The 21477-nt window shown below is 37.3% G+C and overlaps 1 protein-coding gene across 1 annotated transcript in view; it reads left to right on the top strand.

Moving 5' to 3' along the window:
• The window catches only part of LAMA2 (laminin subunit alpha 2), a 572820-nt gene that overhangs the window by 308631 nt on the left and 242712 nt on the right, over positions 1 to 21477 (top strand). Inside the window, exons 13-14 of the mRNA XM_058566315.1 lie at positions 18008 to 18109; positions 19543 to 19754. Of these exons, the coding sequence (XP_058422298.1) occupies positions 18008 to 18109; positions 19543 to 19754 (314 nt within the window). The remainder of the gene's footprint in view (positions 1 to 18007; positions 18110 to 19542; positions 19755 to 21477) is intronic.

Raw genomic sequence — 21477 nt, 5'->3', positions numbered from 1 at the left:
CTCGCTCTTCTTCTTCCGGGACACCTATAACACGGATGTTAGTGCACTTGATGTTCTCCCAGAGGTCCCTTAGACTGTCCTCACTCTTTTTAATTCTTTTCTCTTTTACCTGTTCACCTTGGGTAACTTCTTCTAGTCTTTCTTCCAGCTCACTGATCCGTTCTTCTGTATCCTCTACTCTGCTTTTGAGTCCCTCTAATGAGTTTTTCATTTCCAGTATTGTATTCTTCATTTCTGATTGGTTCTTTTTTATATCTTCCATTTCTTTGTTGACATTCTCACTGAGTTCATCTATTCTTCTCCCCAGATCAATGAGCATCCTTAACACTCTTAATTTGAACTCTCTGTCAGGTAGGTTGCTCATTTCTGTTTCACTTAGTTCCTTTTCTGGGGTTTTGTCCTGTTCCCTTACTTGGAATGTATTCTTTTGCCTCCTCATTTTGCCTCTTTCCCTGTGCTTGTGTCCACGTATTAGGTAGGTCAGCTACGTCTCCTGCTCTTGGATAGGTGACCTTATGTAAGTGATGTGTTAGGAGGCTTCCAGTGTGCTTCCCTCAGTTCTCAATGTTCCAGGGGTGGCCCCTATGTGGGCTACGTGTGTCCTTCTGTTGTGGCCTGTTAGCTCTCCCTATAGGCGCCCAGGGAGGCTGAGTTATGCTCCTGGCCAGCTGTTGTAATGCTCAGCTGCTTGTAGTTGTTGTGGGCCCTTCAGTCTCTTTATCAGGTGTGGGGAGCCCCAGCACAGTTGGCTGTAAGTTCTAATACCACATTTGTGTTGCAGTATTTCTTTTAAGTGAGTAGGCCCCCAGTGTGGCAGGTTGTCAGGCTCAGGGCCTTAGAATTGCTGTAAACCTCTAGCCTATTAGGTCTCTTGTCAGCTCTCTGAGGATTGCAGCTGGGTGGGGCTGCCCTCAGGCACAGGAGCACCCAATTGTTTCAGGCTTTGGAAGGTGGGGCAAACCTCCTATGTGGGTCTTTGAGAAGCACAAGTCTTCTGCAGCTGACAAGCCCTGTTGCCCACAGGTCCACACACACAGTCAACACAGTCCTGCCCCGTGTGAGCGCCCCAACCTCCCCAAGTGGACCCAGTCTCTCCACAGCGGGAGCCCCACACACTCCGCCACCACCCCACACTCTCCACCCGCTCCTTGTGCACACCCTGCCCTGCTCAAGTCAGCTCAGTTGCCAGGCTGCAGAGAATCCAGTCACCAATCTATGCAGGCCCACACGTTGCCTGAGGGCTTGTTGTTGGGTGGGACCAGTCTCTAGGGTGGGCTGCCTGCCCTGGCTGAGCTGGATTAAATCAGTGCTCTAGCGGGTGGGGCAGACGCTGGGCTAGCAGGCCTCAGGGAAAACTCCAATGGCGTCTGTGTCAGCACGCTCACACCAGGCCACAACAATGGCCGCCGCCAATGTCCCAGTCCCTGGAGAGGTCTCACCCCTCACCGAGATGCACTCAGGGCCTATTAGGTGAGTCTCTTGTCACCGAAGCACTGTGCACCTTTCTTTCTGGTGATTTTAGGATGCTTTCTGGAACGGGTGAGTTTGTGAGCGGGCCCTTTAAGAGCCCATTTTAGTTTCTTTGTGAACCGGGTTTTCTGGGGTGCTCCCCAATGCTTTAGTAGCAGGCAAAGTCAGATATTATGCCGCTGGTGTCGATTGTGCTGGGTCCACAAAATGCCCACAGCGGGGTCGCTCCCCGGCTCAGGGCCCCGCGCCTCCAGGGAGGCTGCGCACCTGTGAGCTGCTCCCGGCGGCCGTGAAGCTGGCGGCTTGTGAAGGCGGCGTTTTTCCTCTCCGGAAGGGAGTCTCTGCCTCTTCCACCCCAGTTAGGATTGTCCGTTGTTGCAGGAGTTCCTCTTATCCAGTTTTCAGTTCTGTCTCAGGGGTAGTTTTTCCACGAGTAGTTGTAAATTGGCTGTGTCCACGGGAGGAGGTGAGTTCAGAGTCTGCCTACGCCACCATCTTGACTCCCCAAAACCCACTCTATAGTATTCTGATCTCATAAAAATTATATGTGAAAAGATAGAACAGTTATAGGTCCCAAGAAAGATCATTTAAGAAAAGCAAAGCTATAGAACAACATAGCTTTTGACTGGCAGTATCTGAACTTATCAAACTAGCCAGTGTACTTAACCCATATGGAAGAACACTAAGATCTAAGACTTTTCCAGTTATTTGTTGCTGGATAACAAATCACCTCAAAATTAGTAGTGTAAAACAACTATTTCAATATGCTCACAGACTTTTCAGGCAAAGAATTTGGACAGGGCATTGCAGGGGTGGCTGGCCTTTGCTCCACGATATCTTGGGTCTCACCAGGCAGACATGAATGGTTGTGGTTGAATTGAACAGCTGAAGGCTTCATCACCTACATGTCTAGTGCCTAGAATGCAGTAACTCAAAGGCTAGGCTCACCAGACATCCCACACGTAAACATCATATGTAGCTTGGGCTTCCTCCAAGCATGGTGGCCACACGGTATCTGGACTTCCTTCATGGCAGCTCAGGGCTTCAGTAGAATATGTACCCAGAAAACAAGATGAAGGCTCAATGGTCTTTTATGACTTATCTTAGAAATGGCACACAATATTGCATTGGTCAAAGCAGTCACAAACCCATACAGATTCAAAAAAGGGACAAAGACCCCAGTGACACTCACTGGGATTTTAAACCGTTATAAAACCATATTTTAAAACCATTAGAACAAAATAAAATAGAACAGAAAACATATTGTTGCAAGCAAATGGTATCAGTGAACATATGTAGAAACATAGGACTGAGTGCCAAGACCCAGAATCTCTGCCATTATTTGAAATTTGGCCTCTGGCCCTATGTTTTCTTAATGATAAAATAAGCGCTTTGGGGCTAAATAAAAAATCTAAAGTCCTTTGATAGGTGAAGAAAAAAATGAAATCAGTAAGATTTTAAGACAAAGTCTTCATGTATGATTACTTTCAAAAATACACGTATGATTTACTTTCATAAAGTGATGGAAGGTTGTTGATATTATCGAACTACTGGTTATTGATCATTGAATAAATGACTGCTAACGATCAGACAGTGATGTATATGTTTCTTTATTACCCACTTTTAGTGAATTTCTGAAAAACATTTAATATTTTAAAATTAAATCTACCACTTCCAAGAAATACATGAGTGGCCTAAATGATTTAATTTAGGAGAGAGATAAAGGTCAATATTTTTGTGTCTTAGTAGTTAGGGTATGGATTAACTCAAAGAGGTCTTTTCCATCTTCTCCCTCAGTAGGAAGAGAAGTTCCTATTAAATGGAGCAAACAGCTTGTGAAATTTTGCTGTTGCCATTTACAAAGTGTATGAGATACTGTACATTTTGGGGACTGTTTTATATTAGTCTTTAGTAGCTGGAGATAGCATTCTGTTTTAACTGATAACACGGGTCCCATACTTTCCCACATACCAAATGGTAGCTCCATGGGAAAAACAGATGAGGAGCCTGAAAATTAATGAGACATAAAAGCTTTTGACTCTGACCTTGAGAAGTGATTTGGTATTTATGATGTTAAATTACTTGCCTTCTTTTAAATAGAGAAACAGCTGGTCTGTGTGGGAGGGATGTTCAGTTATGATTGAGAGAAAGAGAGAAACAACGCAAATTTTAAAATCTTTAGAAATAGCATACAAAATAAAGGACATACTACAAAATCCAATGCAATATGTTAAAGTTCACAGAATGCATAAAGTTTGCCCCCCCTCCAAGAAGTATATTGCTGTGCTGATGTGAACATGCGTGAAGAAAATAAGTGTCCAAAGCTGCATAAATATTTGCACCCCTGCAAGAGTGTGAGAAAGTGTGTGTTTCATGTTGTGATGGATAGGACTGCTTTTATGCCCGTCTTTGAACTCTTAGCTGTAACTTTGGAGTGTCCTGAGGGTCTGTCCGCCTTTGTAAGGCAGGAACTCTGTTTTCTTAGAAAATAGTAAAGAACACTGTTTGTACTTCCTTTGTTATGAAAGGGTACCTACAGGTGATGGGAATTGGGGAGCTTAGTAGAAACATCACAAACATTCTCATATATTTTATAAGAAATGCTCAGCTTTATTTTGAAATTTTGACCATTGTTTTTCCTTGACTTCTCGGTTTCCTTGGTTTTTTTTTGTTTTCTGTTTTTCGTTTTGGACTTAGGGAGGCCATAGTCTGACCTACTCTTAATACGTGTGTGATAAAATTTGTAGATTCTGGGACAGCTATTTCATTTTAATGATATACCTACTGAAAATAAATAGGAATGAAGTGAAGGCAAGTCTAAAATACTGCATAATGTATTTACTTGGCTGCAATCATTTCTACATCTTAGAGAGTTTCCCTAGTGAAGTAAGAGGTCTTTAACATTCCATTGAAGTTGTGCAATCTGATAGGCCTTGGATTTCTATTGTCCTTTAAGTTGAGGAATTTTAGAACTAAAGGTATCAGATAATAAAAGTGTACAGGGGGCCAGCCCGTGGCCTAGTGGTTAAGTTCAGCATGCTCTGCTTGGGTGGCTTGGGTTCAGTTCCTAGGCACAGACTACACCTGCCGTTGGTGGCCATGCTGTGGCGGTGACCCATATACAAAATAGAGGAAGATTGGTAACAGACGTTAGCTCAGGGTGAATATTCCTCAGCTAAATAAATAAATAAAAATGTACATATGTGTAGTCTCCAAAATGTTGATAAATATTACTTCATATAAATTGCAAAATGGCACAGTAAAATAAGCAGGAAAATTGTTGAAATTTGCACAGTGGAGATGATGATTTTAAAGCTCACTGAGGTAAATATTTGTTCAAAGTCATACTTCCATGAAATTCTCAACTGAGCATCATGTCAGCTCTTTTCATTTCCATATTCTATACTTTGCTTTTGGTTTTGTTCTTGATAAACAAATATTTTTAAAATTACACATCCGGTTTGAGCAGGGCTGGCTAACACTCATGTCTCCTGACACCCTTTTCTTTGTGTTTTCTCATTGGTGCTCTTCCAGAAATCTCTGTAAATACATTTTTTTTTTCAGGAAGATTGGCCCTGTGCTAACATCTGTTGCCAATCTTCCTCTTTTCTCTTTTTTCTCCCCACAGCCCTAGTACATAGTTGTGTGTCATAGAGGTAGAGTTGTAGCTCTTCTATATGGGACGCCACCTCAGCATAGCTTGATGAGCGGTGAGTAGGTCCGCTCCCAGGATCCGAACTGGCAAACCCTGGGCCGCTGAAGCAGAATGCATGACTAACTGCTACGCCACCGGGCTGGCCCCCTGTGAATACGTTTTTAAAGCAGTCTTTATAAAATGCACTTTCTGATTGGTTACCAGGGACATTTTGCTGGTGCTTAAATCACAAATGTTTTACTTCACTCAGATATTCCAAATAGCAATGCTGATTCTTTCCATTAGAATCGTTTCATCTGATAAAATTAATTTATGAATAATTAATATAGAAGTAGTGACTACCATGTATTTGGGGGTTAACTCTTATTTTCCCTATTTCTATATTTCTGTTTTAATAGAATATCTATAGGCAGATTAATTGTGTTTCGTTGAATGAATGTAGCCAGATTTGTTCAGCAGTCATCACAGAGGTTAAACATTGACTCTAGTGTTAGACCATGAGGGTTCAAATCATGGTTTGACCACCTACCAACTTTGTAACCTTGAACAAGTCATGTCATCACTTGATGCTTCAGTTCTCTCATCTTTAAAATGAATGTAACAATAATAATAATATGCCTCTCTCATAAGGTTTTGCGAGTATTGTTTTAAGGAGTAAATGAGTTAATATTTGTAAAGCCACATTGCTGAGTGTTTGAGATCTCCATCATTATCTTTACTAATATGTCTGTTAGTAATCACTACTGATGGACATAAGTCTATTTTCAATATTTTTCCATTACCTTGTTCAATGAATAATATGTGCCTAACTATATCCTGTATGTTCTAGTATAGCTGTTGGATAAATTTCTAGAGTTAGAATTGCTCTGTCAAAGTATGTATGCATTTGTAATTTAATAGATATTGCCAAATTGATCTTGTAGGTTTTATACATACTACCACCAACGCGTGAAAGGGCTTGTTTCCCTAACCCAGTCCTCAAAATAGAATATTATCAAACTTTTGGAACTTTACCAATCCAGTGAGTGAAAAATGGTATTTTAGCAAAGTTTTGCTTTGTTTGCTTCTTTTTATTAATAAAGATAGTATATTTTCATGTTTAAGAAACAATAGTATTTTCTTTTCTACGCAAGCACTTAGACTTAAATTAACAAGACTATTTTGAATTTACTGAATTCCTACTATAATTAGGAGAGGAAATGAGATAATGTGTGCATAAATGTTAAATAAATATCTAATAGAACATGGAGTATAGGTTTTACATAGTTCCTCTCATGAATTCCTTACAAAAACTCTTGAAGGTAGGTATTTTCATTCTCTTGTAAATATAATACAACTTATACTTCAGAATTAAATTAATTTACCCAAAGTCACACAGTAAATATATGGACTAAGATTAGAGAGTGGGTCAGTCATATTCTGAAGCACATGACCTTTGCATTATCGACGCTGAGAATATTTGAACATGTGTGTGTGTGTGTGTGTGTGTGTGTGTGTGTGTGTGAAAGAGAAAGAGAGTATCTTGAGGGGGAGTATTTAAAAAGGTAAACATAAATTAAGGATGATTCTCAATATCACTAAAGTAACAGTGTGACCTTGAACAATTTAACCTCTTAGAGCCTCAATACCCTCCTCTATACAATGGACTAATAATAATAATATTAATAAACCTATAGTACAACATTGGGGGGATTAAAAAAATGACGTGAAAAGTGCTCTTGAAATTCTAAAGTTCTGTGCAAATGTTAGCTTGATTATATATTGGTTAGTAATTGAGTCTCCTTAATTTTTGAGACCTACCATATTTTTATATTATCTGTATCTTGCTTTACAGAAAGTGGTAGAATTTTGTTTTTGAACTTAAAATAAAATAGATTATACTGATTTGTTGCAATGATATGATAGTCAGAGAATCTTGCTCTGGACAGTTATACAATTTTGGAGATTGTTTTACACAATGGCAATCATAATAAGAATAACGATACCAGCTAACCTTTATTAAACGTTTATAAAGTGTCAAGCACTGTTCTAGATTATTCAATTGAATTCTCACAACAACCTTATAAGGTATTTACTGTTGTATCGTCTCCATTTTCCAGATGAAGCCTTGAGGCAAAGAGAGATTAAGTCATTTACTCTAGTCACACACAGCTAATAAGTGACAGAGCTGATTATTTGCCCCCAGAAGTATAACTCTGGAAGCTGTACTCTCTTCTGCTGTGCTATTCTGTCTCTCTGATGCTGTCTATACAAGTATTTTTCTCTCAATGAAATGTGTTGCTCTATCCTATAAATACTTTATTTCTAAAATCATAAGCAGGTGTGTATAAAGCTAATTACTCTTCCGGTACTCTATGGTAGAAGTTGCAAAGGGTTACTCTACTGTTTAATTTACCAACTATTAATAAATTATCTCTAAAACTTAGCATAGTGGAATTGCAAGTTGCCCAGTGATATCAGATCCAGTCCAGCTTCTCAGCAGATGTAGGCATTGCTTCTCCATCATGCCAGATAGATGGACCTCTAATCACATGTCCTCAAGGCTATAGATACCCTTTGAGTAGCTCATTCCATTTTCAACAGTTCTAGATAAGAGAAGTTAATTCTTACACAGGGTCAAAAAATATGCCCTCCCTCCCCCTTCCTTATATAGGTTCTATTTCTGTGCTACAAGCAGAACAAGTTTTCTTCCTATTATACGTGATAGACTTTCAAACGTTTGAAGAAAATCATGTTTCCCTAAATTTTCTCTTTTTAAGGTTCAATATTCCCAATACGCTTTCAAACCTCTTGCTCAGTTTTTAGAGCCTTCAACATCCTGGTCACACCTCTTTGGATGAACTCTAATTTGTCAACTACTCTCTTAAATGGTGATGTCAAGAATGTGCTCTGGTTAGCTATGATTGCAGCTGGATCATTGCTTCCGTTAGTCTGTGAGCTAGGTGCCTTCTACATACAGAGAGTATGTTTTCTAATACATCAGAACATCTTGGAAATATGTTTCTGACTTATAAAATACATACCAGTGGGTGCTGGAATTTACACTATTATTGTAGCATATAGAAGCTGGCAAAAAGTAACGACATATAGTTGCTTTATGTGTGTAAATGTCTAAATGACTGAAATATTGATTTTTTCCTTTCCATTGCAGATCAAATTTCCCAAATGCTAAAAGTTCCTTATTTTCAAACATACACATTTGTGGTTTGCCAGTCAGCAGTACAGTAAGTTCCTATAGAAAGCTCAAATCACCTGAAAGCTCAAATAGACATATCTCCTTTGGTCTGTTTTTAGGACTGATAAAGATAAGAATAGAGAAACCAGTAAGGAGCTACTTTAATAACAGCTGCAAGGTATCTCACAGGGGTAGTACAAATCAGTCCTGGCTTTTCATGTCTTCTCTATCTATAACACATTGAAATGATATATAGCGTCGAATTTGATTAAAATTCAGAGGATATTTATGCAGCATGTACTATCAGTAAGGTGCTTATGCAAAGTACCATGGGGAAACATTAAAACATGAATAAGATCTGAATTTTGCCATCACTGTGATCTCTTCCAGAAACCCTAAGATTTTAAAGAGCATTTAGAATCATGAAATAAATTTCATCATGATTAGGTTTTTAGTATAAAGTGTTTATGGTATTCTAATTTGAAAACTATCCTTATTAAAACAGTATGACTTACAACACTTATTGAATATATACTATGTTCTAGGTACCAGGTGAGGAATTTCATGTGTATTTTCTTAGTTCATCTTCAGAACAAACTTCTGAAGTAGGTGTAATTCAGCTCATTTTAGTAGAAATTAACTGAGACTCTGAAAGCATAAATAACTTTCCCAAAGGCCATACAAACATTTAAAAGCAAAACGAGAATCCAAAACCAGGTCTGGAAAATCTCTAGAAATGAGCTTGATCTTTTGTGTGATTTATATCTAATTCCTCTACTAATAGGCATGTCAGATAACTAACACAACTCTTTGTCTGTTCATTCTGGAAGAAGACACTTGAATATATTTTATTATCCTATTGATTCTCCTCTGGGGTGTGACTTAGTGTCCATTGCACCTTTGGGAATCTTTTCTTCTAAAACTGACAACCAGTTTCTACTGCTGTAATAAAGAATCTGCGGAATTCACGAATGAGGGAAGAGAGAAAAGGGAATAGGGGTAGATCAATTTAGCATCAAATAAAAATAGTATTCCACGAGTGGTGTTCTGGCTTCTGCTTTTGTGAGAAATAAGTTGACTGCTATTTCATAATAACCTCTGTTTAAATCATGTAACCTGAAATTAATTGAACTCATTTAAACATACAGCCCTTCTATCCATATTTAGTGTTGCTGAAGGTATAAACATTGAGAATTGCCTATGGGCAAGATGAGAACCCGGCTTATTACACTCTTATTCCTACTTTTGCAATAAGAGGGGAAAAGGCTATACATTAATCATATACTATCCAAAGTAATGAATATCTTTATAAGACAAAGTATTTAAGCAGTAAGAGAAAGGTTAACCAAAATTCTCATTCAAATAGACAATGGCAATACTGACATCTTTTTGTGCAGTGTTCTCATATATTTTCCATAAGGATTATATTTTTTGTTTTTCTTCATTTGTCATTTATATGAAAATAGTAAGTCTGTTTCTTTTTAACTTAATGGAACTTGGATTAAAATGTGCCCTGTTACTTTAATCAGCATCAATGCTGTATATCATGAGCATACACTCTTCTGTTTTCTTGGCAAAGAATATAAATTTTTTTTTAATCCCTAGTCAATAAGAAACTAATGTATAGATAAAACAATAATTTGTGGTTTATTTGTTTATATCAATGTTTAATTATGTAATGCCTGTATTTTTTCATACTGAATATTTAGACATAAATTAATCCAACCTACAGCAAGAGTACTAATGGAACATTCCATCCAAACATAAGTACGTAAACAGAAGACAAACAGCTGTTGCAAAGATCCTGTTTTCGGGTCTGGGCCTGATAAAAAGGAGTTTGGAGAACTTGGCTGCTACCATTTACTCACATCTGTTGAGATTGTCCTTTTTCAACTTAATGCTTGATCAGTGCTTGTCTTAAAGTAGCATATAGTTCTCTAAGTCATAAAACTTAGAGCAAATACTAAATATTAATTTACTGTATGGGATGTTGTACTTCTAAGTACTTCATCATCTTCTATATAATGCTTAGCAAATCTATTCATGGGGTGTTTACATTTTTAAGTGACCCCAAATGTATCTAAGGGTTTGTAGAAAATATATGAAATAGAAAAGAAAAAAAAACTAATCCATTTGTTGTATTTTAAAATTTGATTTGTCTATCTCTGGACTTCTTGTTATATGAAAACCACTAATTGTCTGGTTTTCAGTAGCAACCAAAAACATCCTTACCTGATCAAACTCTTATACTTGCTTTTGTTCTGAACCATGATTGAGTATAGGAAAAGTATAGTTGGGCCTTCCTTTGTTACACAAGAGGCAGATAGCTTATGCTGAAGATAGGTTGGCATTATTCAAGTGAATAAGCAATTAATTTAACAAAAATTCATATGGGAAACTCATGTTGACTTCTCAATTCCTCTAGATATGTCTCTCACAATTACTTTTGTTTTCCCTCTGCCAGTCAAAACACTGTAATGAATATCTCTTGGCATTATCAATAGGAAACGTTGTATATCAATATTGGCTAGGAGGTAGGTTGGGAGAATTTGGAGAGTCATGGTGAAAGTTGGAAGAATAAATAAGGTTGAGTAGCTCTGTAAGCAGTTGGAGGGCTGGGCTGCAAGGACACTGATTGGTCCATTAGTGTTACACTGAGGGAATATCTCTGGTGGGCTGCCACACAACTCTGTCCTTGGCCCTGTCACATTCGTAATTTTCATCACTACTTTGGATACTTATGAAATTTAGATGATACAAAATACAAAGGAATGCAAAATTATCAGGTTGGAAGTGGCCAAGTCTAAAAGGAAGGAATCCCAACGTCAGACTTTTCCTCAAATTAGTTCTAATAACTACATGAGTGAAAAGGACATAGTTTTTATTATAAAATAAATACTATCAAAACTGCTATGACTACCAAAGAGAAAAGGAGGAAGAAGGAGGAGGAAGAAATGGAGGAGGAGGAGAAGAAGATAGAAGAGGAAGAGGAGGAGGAGGAAGAAGAAAAGAAGGAAACGAGTAAAAAGAAGGAAAGAAGGCAGGAGAAGCAGGCAGGGAGAAAGAAAAGAAGAAGGGAGGAATGAAGACAGGCAGACAGTAGAGTTCCTCAAGATTTTCTTGTTTGTATCCCCTGGTGTACATAATGGGATCTCTTGCGTTCCAAAGCAACGTTTCTATAATGTATTGTCTCTCTTTGACACCACAACTCCTAGTTGATTTTCTGTGCATTAAAGGTGATCCTCCCCTGTAAATTCTGCCTAGTCTCTAATTCAATATCCCCTTGCATCTATTCTATTCTAATAAATATCAAGCTTTGAAAGAAGAGAAACATGTCCTTATCTCAATATTGTAAATGTACAGAAAAGCGTAATAAAACCTGAAGTGGAATACTGTTTCTATGTTAAAAGAGAGCTCCATGAATAGATGCATTAGTAAACATTTATGTGGGAGGGATAACTTTTCAGAGTTTAAGGCTCTGGGGCGTTGGAGTCTAGAAAGATGAATCACTTGCCCTGTTTGTGATACTAAATTGAAATTGACAGATATGTTTCATTTATCCTGCTTACAGAGACTTTACCTAGTTTGATTTTAGTATCTCTCTTGAAATATTTGCTCTGGTAAGCGAAAGCAAATATTAGGTTTTACACACCATTTAGTGGAGTAAGAGTGATGATGTTCTGACATCAGAGAACCAAATATTCTGGTCTTAATTTTATGAAAAGAATTTCCTCCCAGATGTATTGTCCTCCATGCATCACCCATCCTTCACCCTTCAATTCATGTCTCTTGAAATTGGGGGGGAAAAGAGAGAAGTTAGAACACAAGTAGCCTACTGCTAAATGCTTTTGTAAAGCTTAGTTTTATGAATTACCTTTAGCCTTTTCCACTCACGAGGGAAGGCTTTCCTGCTTCATTAAATCTTTAACGAGTGTGCTGCATGCACAGTACATTATTATGTGTGGCATTAGGTTATATATTGCATAGTAACTATAATGTTACTTGCAAACAAGCTGTTTCTTTCCCCTGAAGGTAGAATTAAAACAGGTACTCAAGGGAAACAACTACTTGTGTTGCTCTTTTCTTAATAGGGTGAATTTGAGGATCTGGAAAGTGAAGGGCTTAGCACTGTACATCTCCAGAAATGGATAGGTGCTGCTCCTTTTCCTTATGATGCCTTCTCAATTGGATATCTCAATCTCGCCGAAGAGAATTTCACTTAATAGATATGGAGAAATGTAAAAGGCTAGGTCTTTGGGGTCATTTTATGGAATGAACCAGTCTCATTAAATTCACTTTCTCTTTGTGTTACAAAGGGATACAACTTTCATCTCTGGTAAGTATAGTCTAATCCATCCAGTAAATATAAGAATTGCCTCAAAGCAAACTGGAATTGCATTTATTTCTGCCCGTGGAAAACCACGTTTTTTTAGCCAATAGACTGATAACAGTTTAGTTCCTAAATAACAGGATAAAATGAAATGTTCTATTGGCTGTACATGCAGTGTTCTGTACAATTACAGCAATCAATGCTGTCCTCCAAATGGACTAATTTGAAAGTCTCAAAGATAAAATTAATAAATTGAGTCTACAAAGTTCAAAATTGTGGAACATTAAAGTTATGCACAGTACACATAACTTACCAGTGTCATGTGATGTATTGTTAGAATTCTTCAACGCTAATGGATGAGTTGGTTTATATACAACTCTACCTGTTCTAGACTCCTTTAGCTCTCTTATTTGTTTTTGTTGCCACTGACTCCTCAGTGGACTTTGGGAATATCACTGAAAAACCTTTTTTCCTCAGTCTTCTGACCAGTGAGGCATTAGTCAGGCAAAGAACGAAAAGCAGCATTTGAATGGTCAGAGAACTGTAAAAAGGAGAATTTCAGCGGGAAAATTAGTTTAAGCAAATGTAAGTAGCAGAATGGATAGATATAAAAAGAAGCTAGATCAGAAGTTCTCAAACTTTCTTAATTTGTGGTACTCTTAGTGTTTCCGTATTTTTTTCCACAGTGCTTCTTAGACTAGTTGAAATACGCCACAATAGTTAGAGTCAAACAATTTAATAAGTATTTATGTTCTAACAACTTAGCCATCATTTTAAAAGATAATGCACGTAAATTCAGACAATATAATAATTTCTTTTCTTCATATTCCCAATTACTTACATAGGATCTGTGTGCCTGCTGGGTAATACACAACTTCTGAGACCTACAATCAGATGGGACACTGCTACCTTTATTTCCTCTTTCACATTGATTTTTGTGCAATACTTGATTTTTATCACAGCATCCACCAAAAACTTTGCTTAACAAAGATATGTTTTTGTTTACTTGCACTTTCAGCCATATCTTATCTCAAAATTTTGAGAACGTCCTTTGAAGAAATATAGCATTATCTCATGTTACAATTGTGAACTATCTGGAACTAGCTGTTTGTGTGGTGTCCAACAGATATATAGAATTGTTCTATTGCCTTCAAACATTTACAGGATCCACAGTGCCTTTGTGAGTTCACTGTAGTGCCCCAAGGCACCTCTGCACAGAGTTTGTGAACAGGGGGCTAGATAGATCCTAGAGAGTATTGACATTGCACAGAAACTCGAATGATATTATAGATCCCAGGGCCACTGGAGGTTCTTCATTAAGGAAGTGCAACAACAGATGTAATAGAGGAGAAAACTCCCCAACAAGAAGACTGAAGTCAGAGAATTGAATTCAGATGCTTGATGAGTACCTAGTAAGAGGGAAGTGCCATTGGGAATAGAAAATTAGACAAGAAGCATTTCAAGAGAATAGGATTGAGGCAATAATCTGATATAAATAACAAAGTGAAAACAATATTATGTTGCACCTATGGTTTCCAATTTAAAATCGAGAAATAAAGCAATTGACTTGACCCAATCATGGCAGTTGGGAAAATAATCAAGTTTGTTTCCTGGGAAGACCCAGATAATTAGATTAACTTTGGATATGTTGAGTGTATGAGACATTATTGAACAATCACTCAGTACAGGACTGCTATAGGCTGAATTGTATACCCCCAAAATTCATATGTTGAAGTCCTAACCCCCAGAACCTCAGAATGTATTTGGAGAAAGGATTTTTAAAGAGGTAATTAAGTTAAAATGAGGTAATTAAGGTGGGCCTTAATCCAATAGGACTGTGTCCTTATAAGAAGAGGAAATTAGGACACAGACATGCACAGAAGGAAGGCCATGTGAGGACATAGGGCGAAGATGGAGATCTACCAGCCAAGGAGAGAGACCTCAGAAGAAATCAATTCTGCTGACACCTTGATCTCAGATTTCTGTTGTCTAAGCCAGCCAGTCTCTGGTACTTTGTTACGGCAGCATGAACAAACTAATACAGGGACACAGTGGGATGGAAGGTATAGATTGAGGAACCAAGTATAAACATAGTTCAATCCATGAGAGAGGAATGGAAAGTCAAAGAGAAAGGATAACCAAAAGGGAGCGAGAGTCTTGGAGACATCCATACACTGAGCATAGAATAAGAGAGAAAAATGTATCTATAAATGAGACAGAGGTATGACCAGGGCAGGAGAAGGAGTATCAGGAACGCTTGGTGCAATAGAGGACAAAGGAGTCAAGAATCTTAAGAACTATTACATGTCACATAAAGATTGAGAATATAACTGAACAGAATGTCCATTAGTGGTTTCTAGATAGAGTCGATACAGGGCCTTTCAAGAAACACTTTTAATGGAATACTAAGGGTTGAAGATATGCTGCAGGAGATAAAATAAGAAAGGGTGGATGGGTAGGAAAAAGAAAATGGGTATAATACCCCATACCTCAGAGTTTGACAGTGAAACTAGTAAATAATCGTAGATAATAGCTAGAGGAGACAATAAAGTCAATTGATGATTGGCAGCCCTGTGCACATTTGCTTTGATGAAGAGAGTGAGGACTGAGATATTGAAGGGATTATAGGAGATTGGGGAAGCAAGGATGTGGAGGAGCCAAATAAAGGCAGCAGTGGCAATATGGAACAGTAGACAGATGGAGAAGAGGCAAAGAATTCTTCATCCAAAGCTATGGGAAAGGACAATTTATACTCTGAATATTCTCAAAGCTTTTTCCCCAAGAACAATATCCCTCAGAAGAGAAGGTGTTGTCTTATAACTGACTCATTACAAAGACTCTCATACAATGATATGTATTCTTTGGGGAAGACACATTTGCTGGAAACAACACCAGGAAATTCTTGGTTTTATTGTTTATGAAGAGATTACTTTATGGAGTTGAAGGAAAACTAGAGGCAAAGGAATTTAACAGAGAATAAGTAATTATTCCTAGAGGCACAAGCTCTAAATTGTGGGATGATATCTTAAGCAATTCTTTTTAAAAATTATTTAAATTGGTATTTGACTAAGTAGTTATATAGAGGTGATCATAAATATACACCTTAGGGCAAATGAAAAAGACAATGATTCTAATATTACAGAAATGGGTACTTGTGGCTTGGGAAGAAAATGTCTGGTAACAGTATCATGCCTCTTTTTAAAATTGTCTGTTTTTCACATAACTTAGGTGGAAGTAAAATGGATTAACTCATGAAAATTGTTAGATGATTCAAAAACTGATTCTAATAATGCCAAAGCATGGGTGTCAAAGATACATGAAAGAGTTTGGGAAAAAATGTTTTATGAAATATGAGTGAAAAAGCAATTTTTCATTATTGTTACTATTATTTTTATAAGCCCTCAGGAATATAGGTTGAATTGGTTCTACTCCTTAATTCATATTGTATATTATCATTGACCTGAATGAGGCCCTTCTCTTTTTCTGTCTAGTTAATTGTTCCTTTTCTCTCCATTTTTACCCTCATTCCTCTCCTAAATTATATTATTTTATATACTATTTGACTTTACAACTATTATAAGTACGTATGGAAACTACATTAACAAATCAAATATTGTAAAAAAACATTTTTCTATTTCATCTAAAGTCTTAAAAACTTGGATATTCAAATTATACACACTTTGGCTCTTTTTATTGGCAAAATAGGAATTACCTTTAATTCTAAGTTCCTTATATCTGGGTATATACAGTAATTTCTTAAATTAACTTAAGAAATTAAGGACCAATTTTAGCTGGTCTTTTACTTTTTTTTAGGAAAACATATTCCAGAAAAATAATAACAAATAATCCAATTTTAAATAATCAAAATATATTTGGAAGCTCAAAAGTTTTGCAGTGTTATGGATTTATGTCCCAATGTCCTTCCAAAATCCAATCCCTACCTCCTACCAAATATTTTTATTAATTTAGAAAATTCTAAATAGTTCATTTCTCTTCGAAATATATAAAGCGTTCTTTTCTGCTGCCTTTCTAGACTCCTTTCATTGAGAAAATGTCTGGCTGATTTTGAACAAGCATGCTATGTGAAATTTTGGATGCTTATCTTAATAGAGCCAAAAACCTTTTACATAGATTCACCCCTCATTACTCACAGTAATGCCAAGTGTTATAGTCCAGGCAGATATTTATTAGTTTATATATAAAAAGACATTAGAGTAGAGCTATTTCTTAGTGGAGCAAGGGAATAAAAGTTTGCTGAATTTTAGTTCCTTGTAGAGCTCCATGTAATGAGCTCTTAGAAGACATTGTGGAGCTGCAATTTAAAAACCCTGTTCAATCAGCCATAGTGAGCTATGTGCCATTCCCTAAGGAACAGCTCTGAGAGGAATCCGGGTTCCTCCTCCTCCATCCAGCGCATCCCTGGGAATTGCTTTGTGGTCAAGGTCTGACGTGAGGGGTCAGAGAGCCACCGGCTGCGAAGCTGGGGCTCTGCTTGTCGGCGTGGAGGAAACAGCAGAATACAAATCATCAGCTTTGTTTTACGAACATCTTTATTTACAAGGCTGGAGTGGAATTTTTAAAAAAGGATTGCAGCATTTGCATTGAATCTGTCACTCAAGCTCTGATGTTGATTCTTGTCCTATAAATGATCTTGCCTTCCTATTTTTTTCCCTTTCTACAAGGTTACTGTCAATGTCAGAAGATGTAAACCTCAAGCATACATTTTATGGGGCTTGGCTTGCATACTGGAAGGAAAGAAGTTTGTTTAATGAAGAGGGATAATAACTTTCATTCAAACTAAGCATTATTTGATTGCGCCGGGAAAGTATATCTTCTTTGGGAGTTTTGATTGAATTTTATCATAATATAAAATTTGCTGCTACTTTTTTATTTTTCTTTGACCGTTTGCCAGCTTAGTTTATAGTCTATGGAAAGTGCTTGTCAAAGGCAGTGATGTCTTTGTTGAAAGTGTTCAGACTCATAGAAAGTGAGTGACCCTGAGGGATGGGTAGAAATCTCCCAATTTTGTCAAAGATTCTTCTCTGGGAATTGTTAAGCTCAAGCTATAGACCAGGGAAATGACAGGAGGGACTGTGTTTGGTTTCATGGAACTTAACCTATTTCAGCAAGCCTGCAATACTGGGGAAAATAATACATGAGTTTATATTTGTGTCAGGCTTGCCGTTGATGGGTAAGGTTCATATAAAGGTTACTCCTAAAGAAATGTCTATCATTCTCACTCTGCACTCTCGTGTGATTTCTGTTTCTTCCAAATCCTGCCCTCTAGAACAATAAAATGATTTTAAAATAATAAGCAAAATATGATTTAATAGCTCATCTCCTGCCCTGTAATGATTGCACATCTCCTCTCTTGTAGCTCACAGCAGCTGGAGGACAATTGACATTTACTATATCATATGACCTTGAAGGACAGGAAGACGATTCAGAACGGGTACTCCAGCTTATGATTATCTTAGAGGTAAGGTACAGAGGGGGTCATTTATATTCAACCATTTTACACACTATTATGTTTTTTGAGGTTATTTCTTACCTGGTTGGTTTGACATTAATTTGCATGCTTCTATAGAAAAATATCATATCTTGGGAATTTTTTTATGCCAGTGTTTTGTTTCACTCTGAGACATATCTAGAAGACTGAGTATAAAGGAGACCTTTAGACCAGACTTGGAAGTTAAATTTAAAACATAATGGCTATGTCCCCAAGAATGTAAGTATGTTGAAAGTGTTTAGGCAAATGCTGATTTACATAGTTGTATTTTTTCCATTTCTCCTTGCTTCCAAGTAGATTTTATTGTCTACCTATTTGTTTATATTAGGCGGAAGAAATGAAAAAGGAAACTTGCTTATTTAGATGTAGTTAAATCTTTACTTCAAAACTCCTAATTTAGGTAAGAAAGATATGGGAAAAACTGCTTTCAGGATCTGGAGGGCCATAGCCAATTCCAAGATGCTGGAAGCCTAAAGTTATCTTAGAGGCTCTCTCCCACTCTTTCTCATACCTTTCTTTTCACATAATGCATGCCCTCCGTCCAACACTCACACATACTCAAAGGCACATGCTTGCATGCACGTTTATGATTCCAAATGGGTTGATGTTGATTTAGCACTGGGCTCTGTTGTTCCTTGTCTTGAACCTTTCATGCATGTGAATCAATGACAAAATTCTTCCCCCAAAATGAGTATTTCCAGTATTATATGAAGTGGTCTGGATGATATATATCATTACATACATATGTGTGTGTGTGTGTCTATGAAACTGGAAGAATATCTTGGAATTCCTTTGAGATGAAAGGGGTTCTCTACATGTAAAATGTTGAGAAGTTATATATTATTAACATGAATGAACTAAGCTAAGAAGGATAACCTAAATGTCGTAGGTCAGTTAATATACTCTATTATAATGCCATTATCCTATTGTGAACAATAGACTGCAGGGTTTTTTCTTGTTTATTTTTTGTTTTTTCCCATAGAGAAACGTCCTTTAAAACAATAACTTAACACATTGTTCTAAGTTTTCTTCCACATTTTCCTGTACAACCCACATTCACCATAAAATAATAAATTTGAAATATACAATTTTTGTGCACTTGTGTAAGTCAAGGTATTTGTAATCACATACATGTATGAGTTGCCAGTAATCTATTATTCCAGTTAATGGGGGAAGCAAGATCATGCATAGTCAAGAAGCTTATGCTTTGTAATGCATCTGGTTAAGGCTAATATTTAAATTGCCTTCTCTGTCTTTCATATATGCTAGAAAGATGCTCAACGCCAGGGAAAACAAACCTGAAATTAAAAACCTACTGAGGATAATCCGGAAAGTGGAGAATCCAAATACGGATACTTTTTACCCTTTTCACAGTTTTACCCTTTTACTTTTTTTCCTTCTAGGGAAATGACTTGAGAATCAGCACAGCCCAAGATGAGGTGTACCTGCAACCATCTGAAGAACATATTCATGTATTGTCACTTAAAGAAGAATCATTTACCATACATGGCACTAATTTCCCAGTCAGCAGAAAAGAGTTTATGACAGTGCTGGCGAATTTACAGCGAGTCCTCATACAAATCACGTACAGTCTGGGGATGGATGCCACCTTCAGGTAAACTCAGGAACTGCATCTCTCAGAGTTCTCACATTTACCTTGGGACAGACTTGCATGTGCTAGGGAGTGACTTGCAACATCTCGAGGGTTTGTTGTCTTCAAATAGTAGATAAGAATGGAGCACTGGTTTTCAGAAAAGTGTTTCTATTCAAGCTTTAAAAATTTAAATACCCAGGGGCCGGCCCAGTGGCGCAAGCGGTTAAGTGCGCGCGCTCCGCTGCGGCGGCCCGGGGTTCGCTGGTTCGGATCCCGGGCGCACACCGAAGTACTGCTTGGTAAGCCATGCTGTGGCGGCGTCCCATATAAAGTGGAGGAAGATGGGCACCGATGTTAGCCCAGGGCCGTCTTCCTCAGCAAAAAAAGAGGAGGATTGGCGGATGTTAGCTCAGGGCTGATCTCCTCACAAAAAAAAAAAAAAAAAAAAAAAAAAAAATTTAAATACCCAGAATGAATTTATCTCAGCCTTTTTTTATTATTGATGATTTCTTCGACCAAAACACGCAATAAAGATAATCCCTATACTGAAAAATGCTACGCTGGAAAATAAAATCTCCTTTATGGTAACTCAGACAGTGAGAAACTAAAGAGATATAATTCCAGAGTACCCCTATTCGGGAAGTGGTTTGTTAAATATTTTGTACCATTAAGTAATTAGTTTCTGACTTAATAGTATATAATTTATAATAAGAAATAGAATCACCTTCATTTAAATAACCACAAGTCTCTTTATAAAACACTGTAAAACTATAATGACTGTGTGGTTTAAAGGAAAGAGTATGAGCTTTGGAGCCAGCCTGATTAGGAGTTCAGTGAGCTCTATGCTGATTCTATGTGCGACCTTTGACAAGTGATTGGTCCTTGTAGAAACGCGATTTCTTCAGGTGTAAAGTGGAGATAATAGTGTCTACCTTTCAGGGTCGTTGTGAACATTATGTGTGATAATTATGTAAAGTGTTATGTGGAACACTTTCAGAGGTTACTTTCTTTTTGTTCTCCATTCTTTTCCTTAAAAAGAGAACCCCCTGACTTGAACCAAACATGCCCGGATCCGTCTGACTGTAGGTTGCTATGCTTTCCATTTTGCCTGACAAATTTAAACTTCAACTGTGTCTGAATAAGCTCTTCTTTTCTCTTCTCCTTTTTTACTCTAATAATAAATAACACAAGATATTATGGCAACTTCCTTCTAAGTCAGATTAAGTTAGATAATGAAGTGTGGCCTAAAACTGACAGCTTGGCATACCTATAATCAAAGCGATGTCACCAATACTGGTTTATCTACAGGACATTTTTTTTTCTATTGCTAATGATCCTCTGTCTCCATCATTTGCGTGCTGTCTAGTTTGTCTTTCACTTGTAGTATTTCAACTAAGCGTAATCATCCTTACCACCTTCCGAAGGAGGGAACTGCAGATTCATAACAGAACTATTGCCAGACGATATACTTCTCCTGCATAAGCAATTCTGCTAGAAGCTGGGTTAAAACACCATGAAGGCGAGAAGCAGCACTTAGGAGTTAATTATGTTTTTCCCCATTTAGTAAACAGAGATTGTCATGATGTTTACACAGTACAAAGAGATGAGTCCTCTGGCTTTCAAAATGAATGACAACCAAACTGACAAAAAGTGGCTGGGGGGCTTATTTATTTTTGTCAGCATTGCTTCTCAGACTAGTTAATCCAAAGGCATTTCCCCCTGATTTATGTCAGATAATTTCAGT

Source organism: Diceros bicornis, chromosome 23 (assembly GCF_020826845.1).
Source record: "Diceros bicornis minor isolate mBicDic1 chromosome 23, mDicBic1.mat.cur, whole genome shotgun sequence".
Taxonomy (NCBI): Eukaryota; Metazoa; Chordata; class Mammalia; order Perissodactyla; family Rhinocerotidae; genus Diceros; species Diceros bicornis.
Note: the sequence above shows the minus strand (reverse complement) of the source record. Positions and strands in the feature narration are given on the sequence as shown.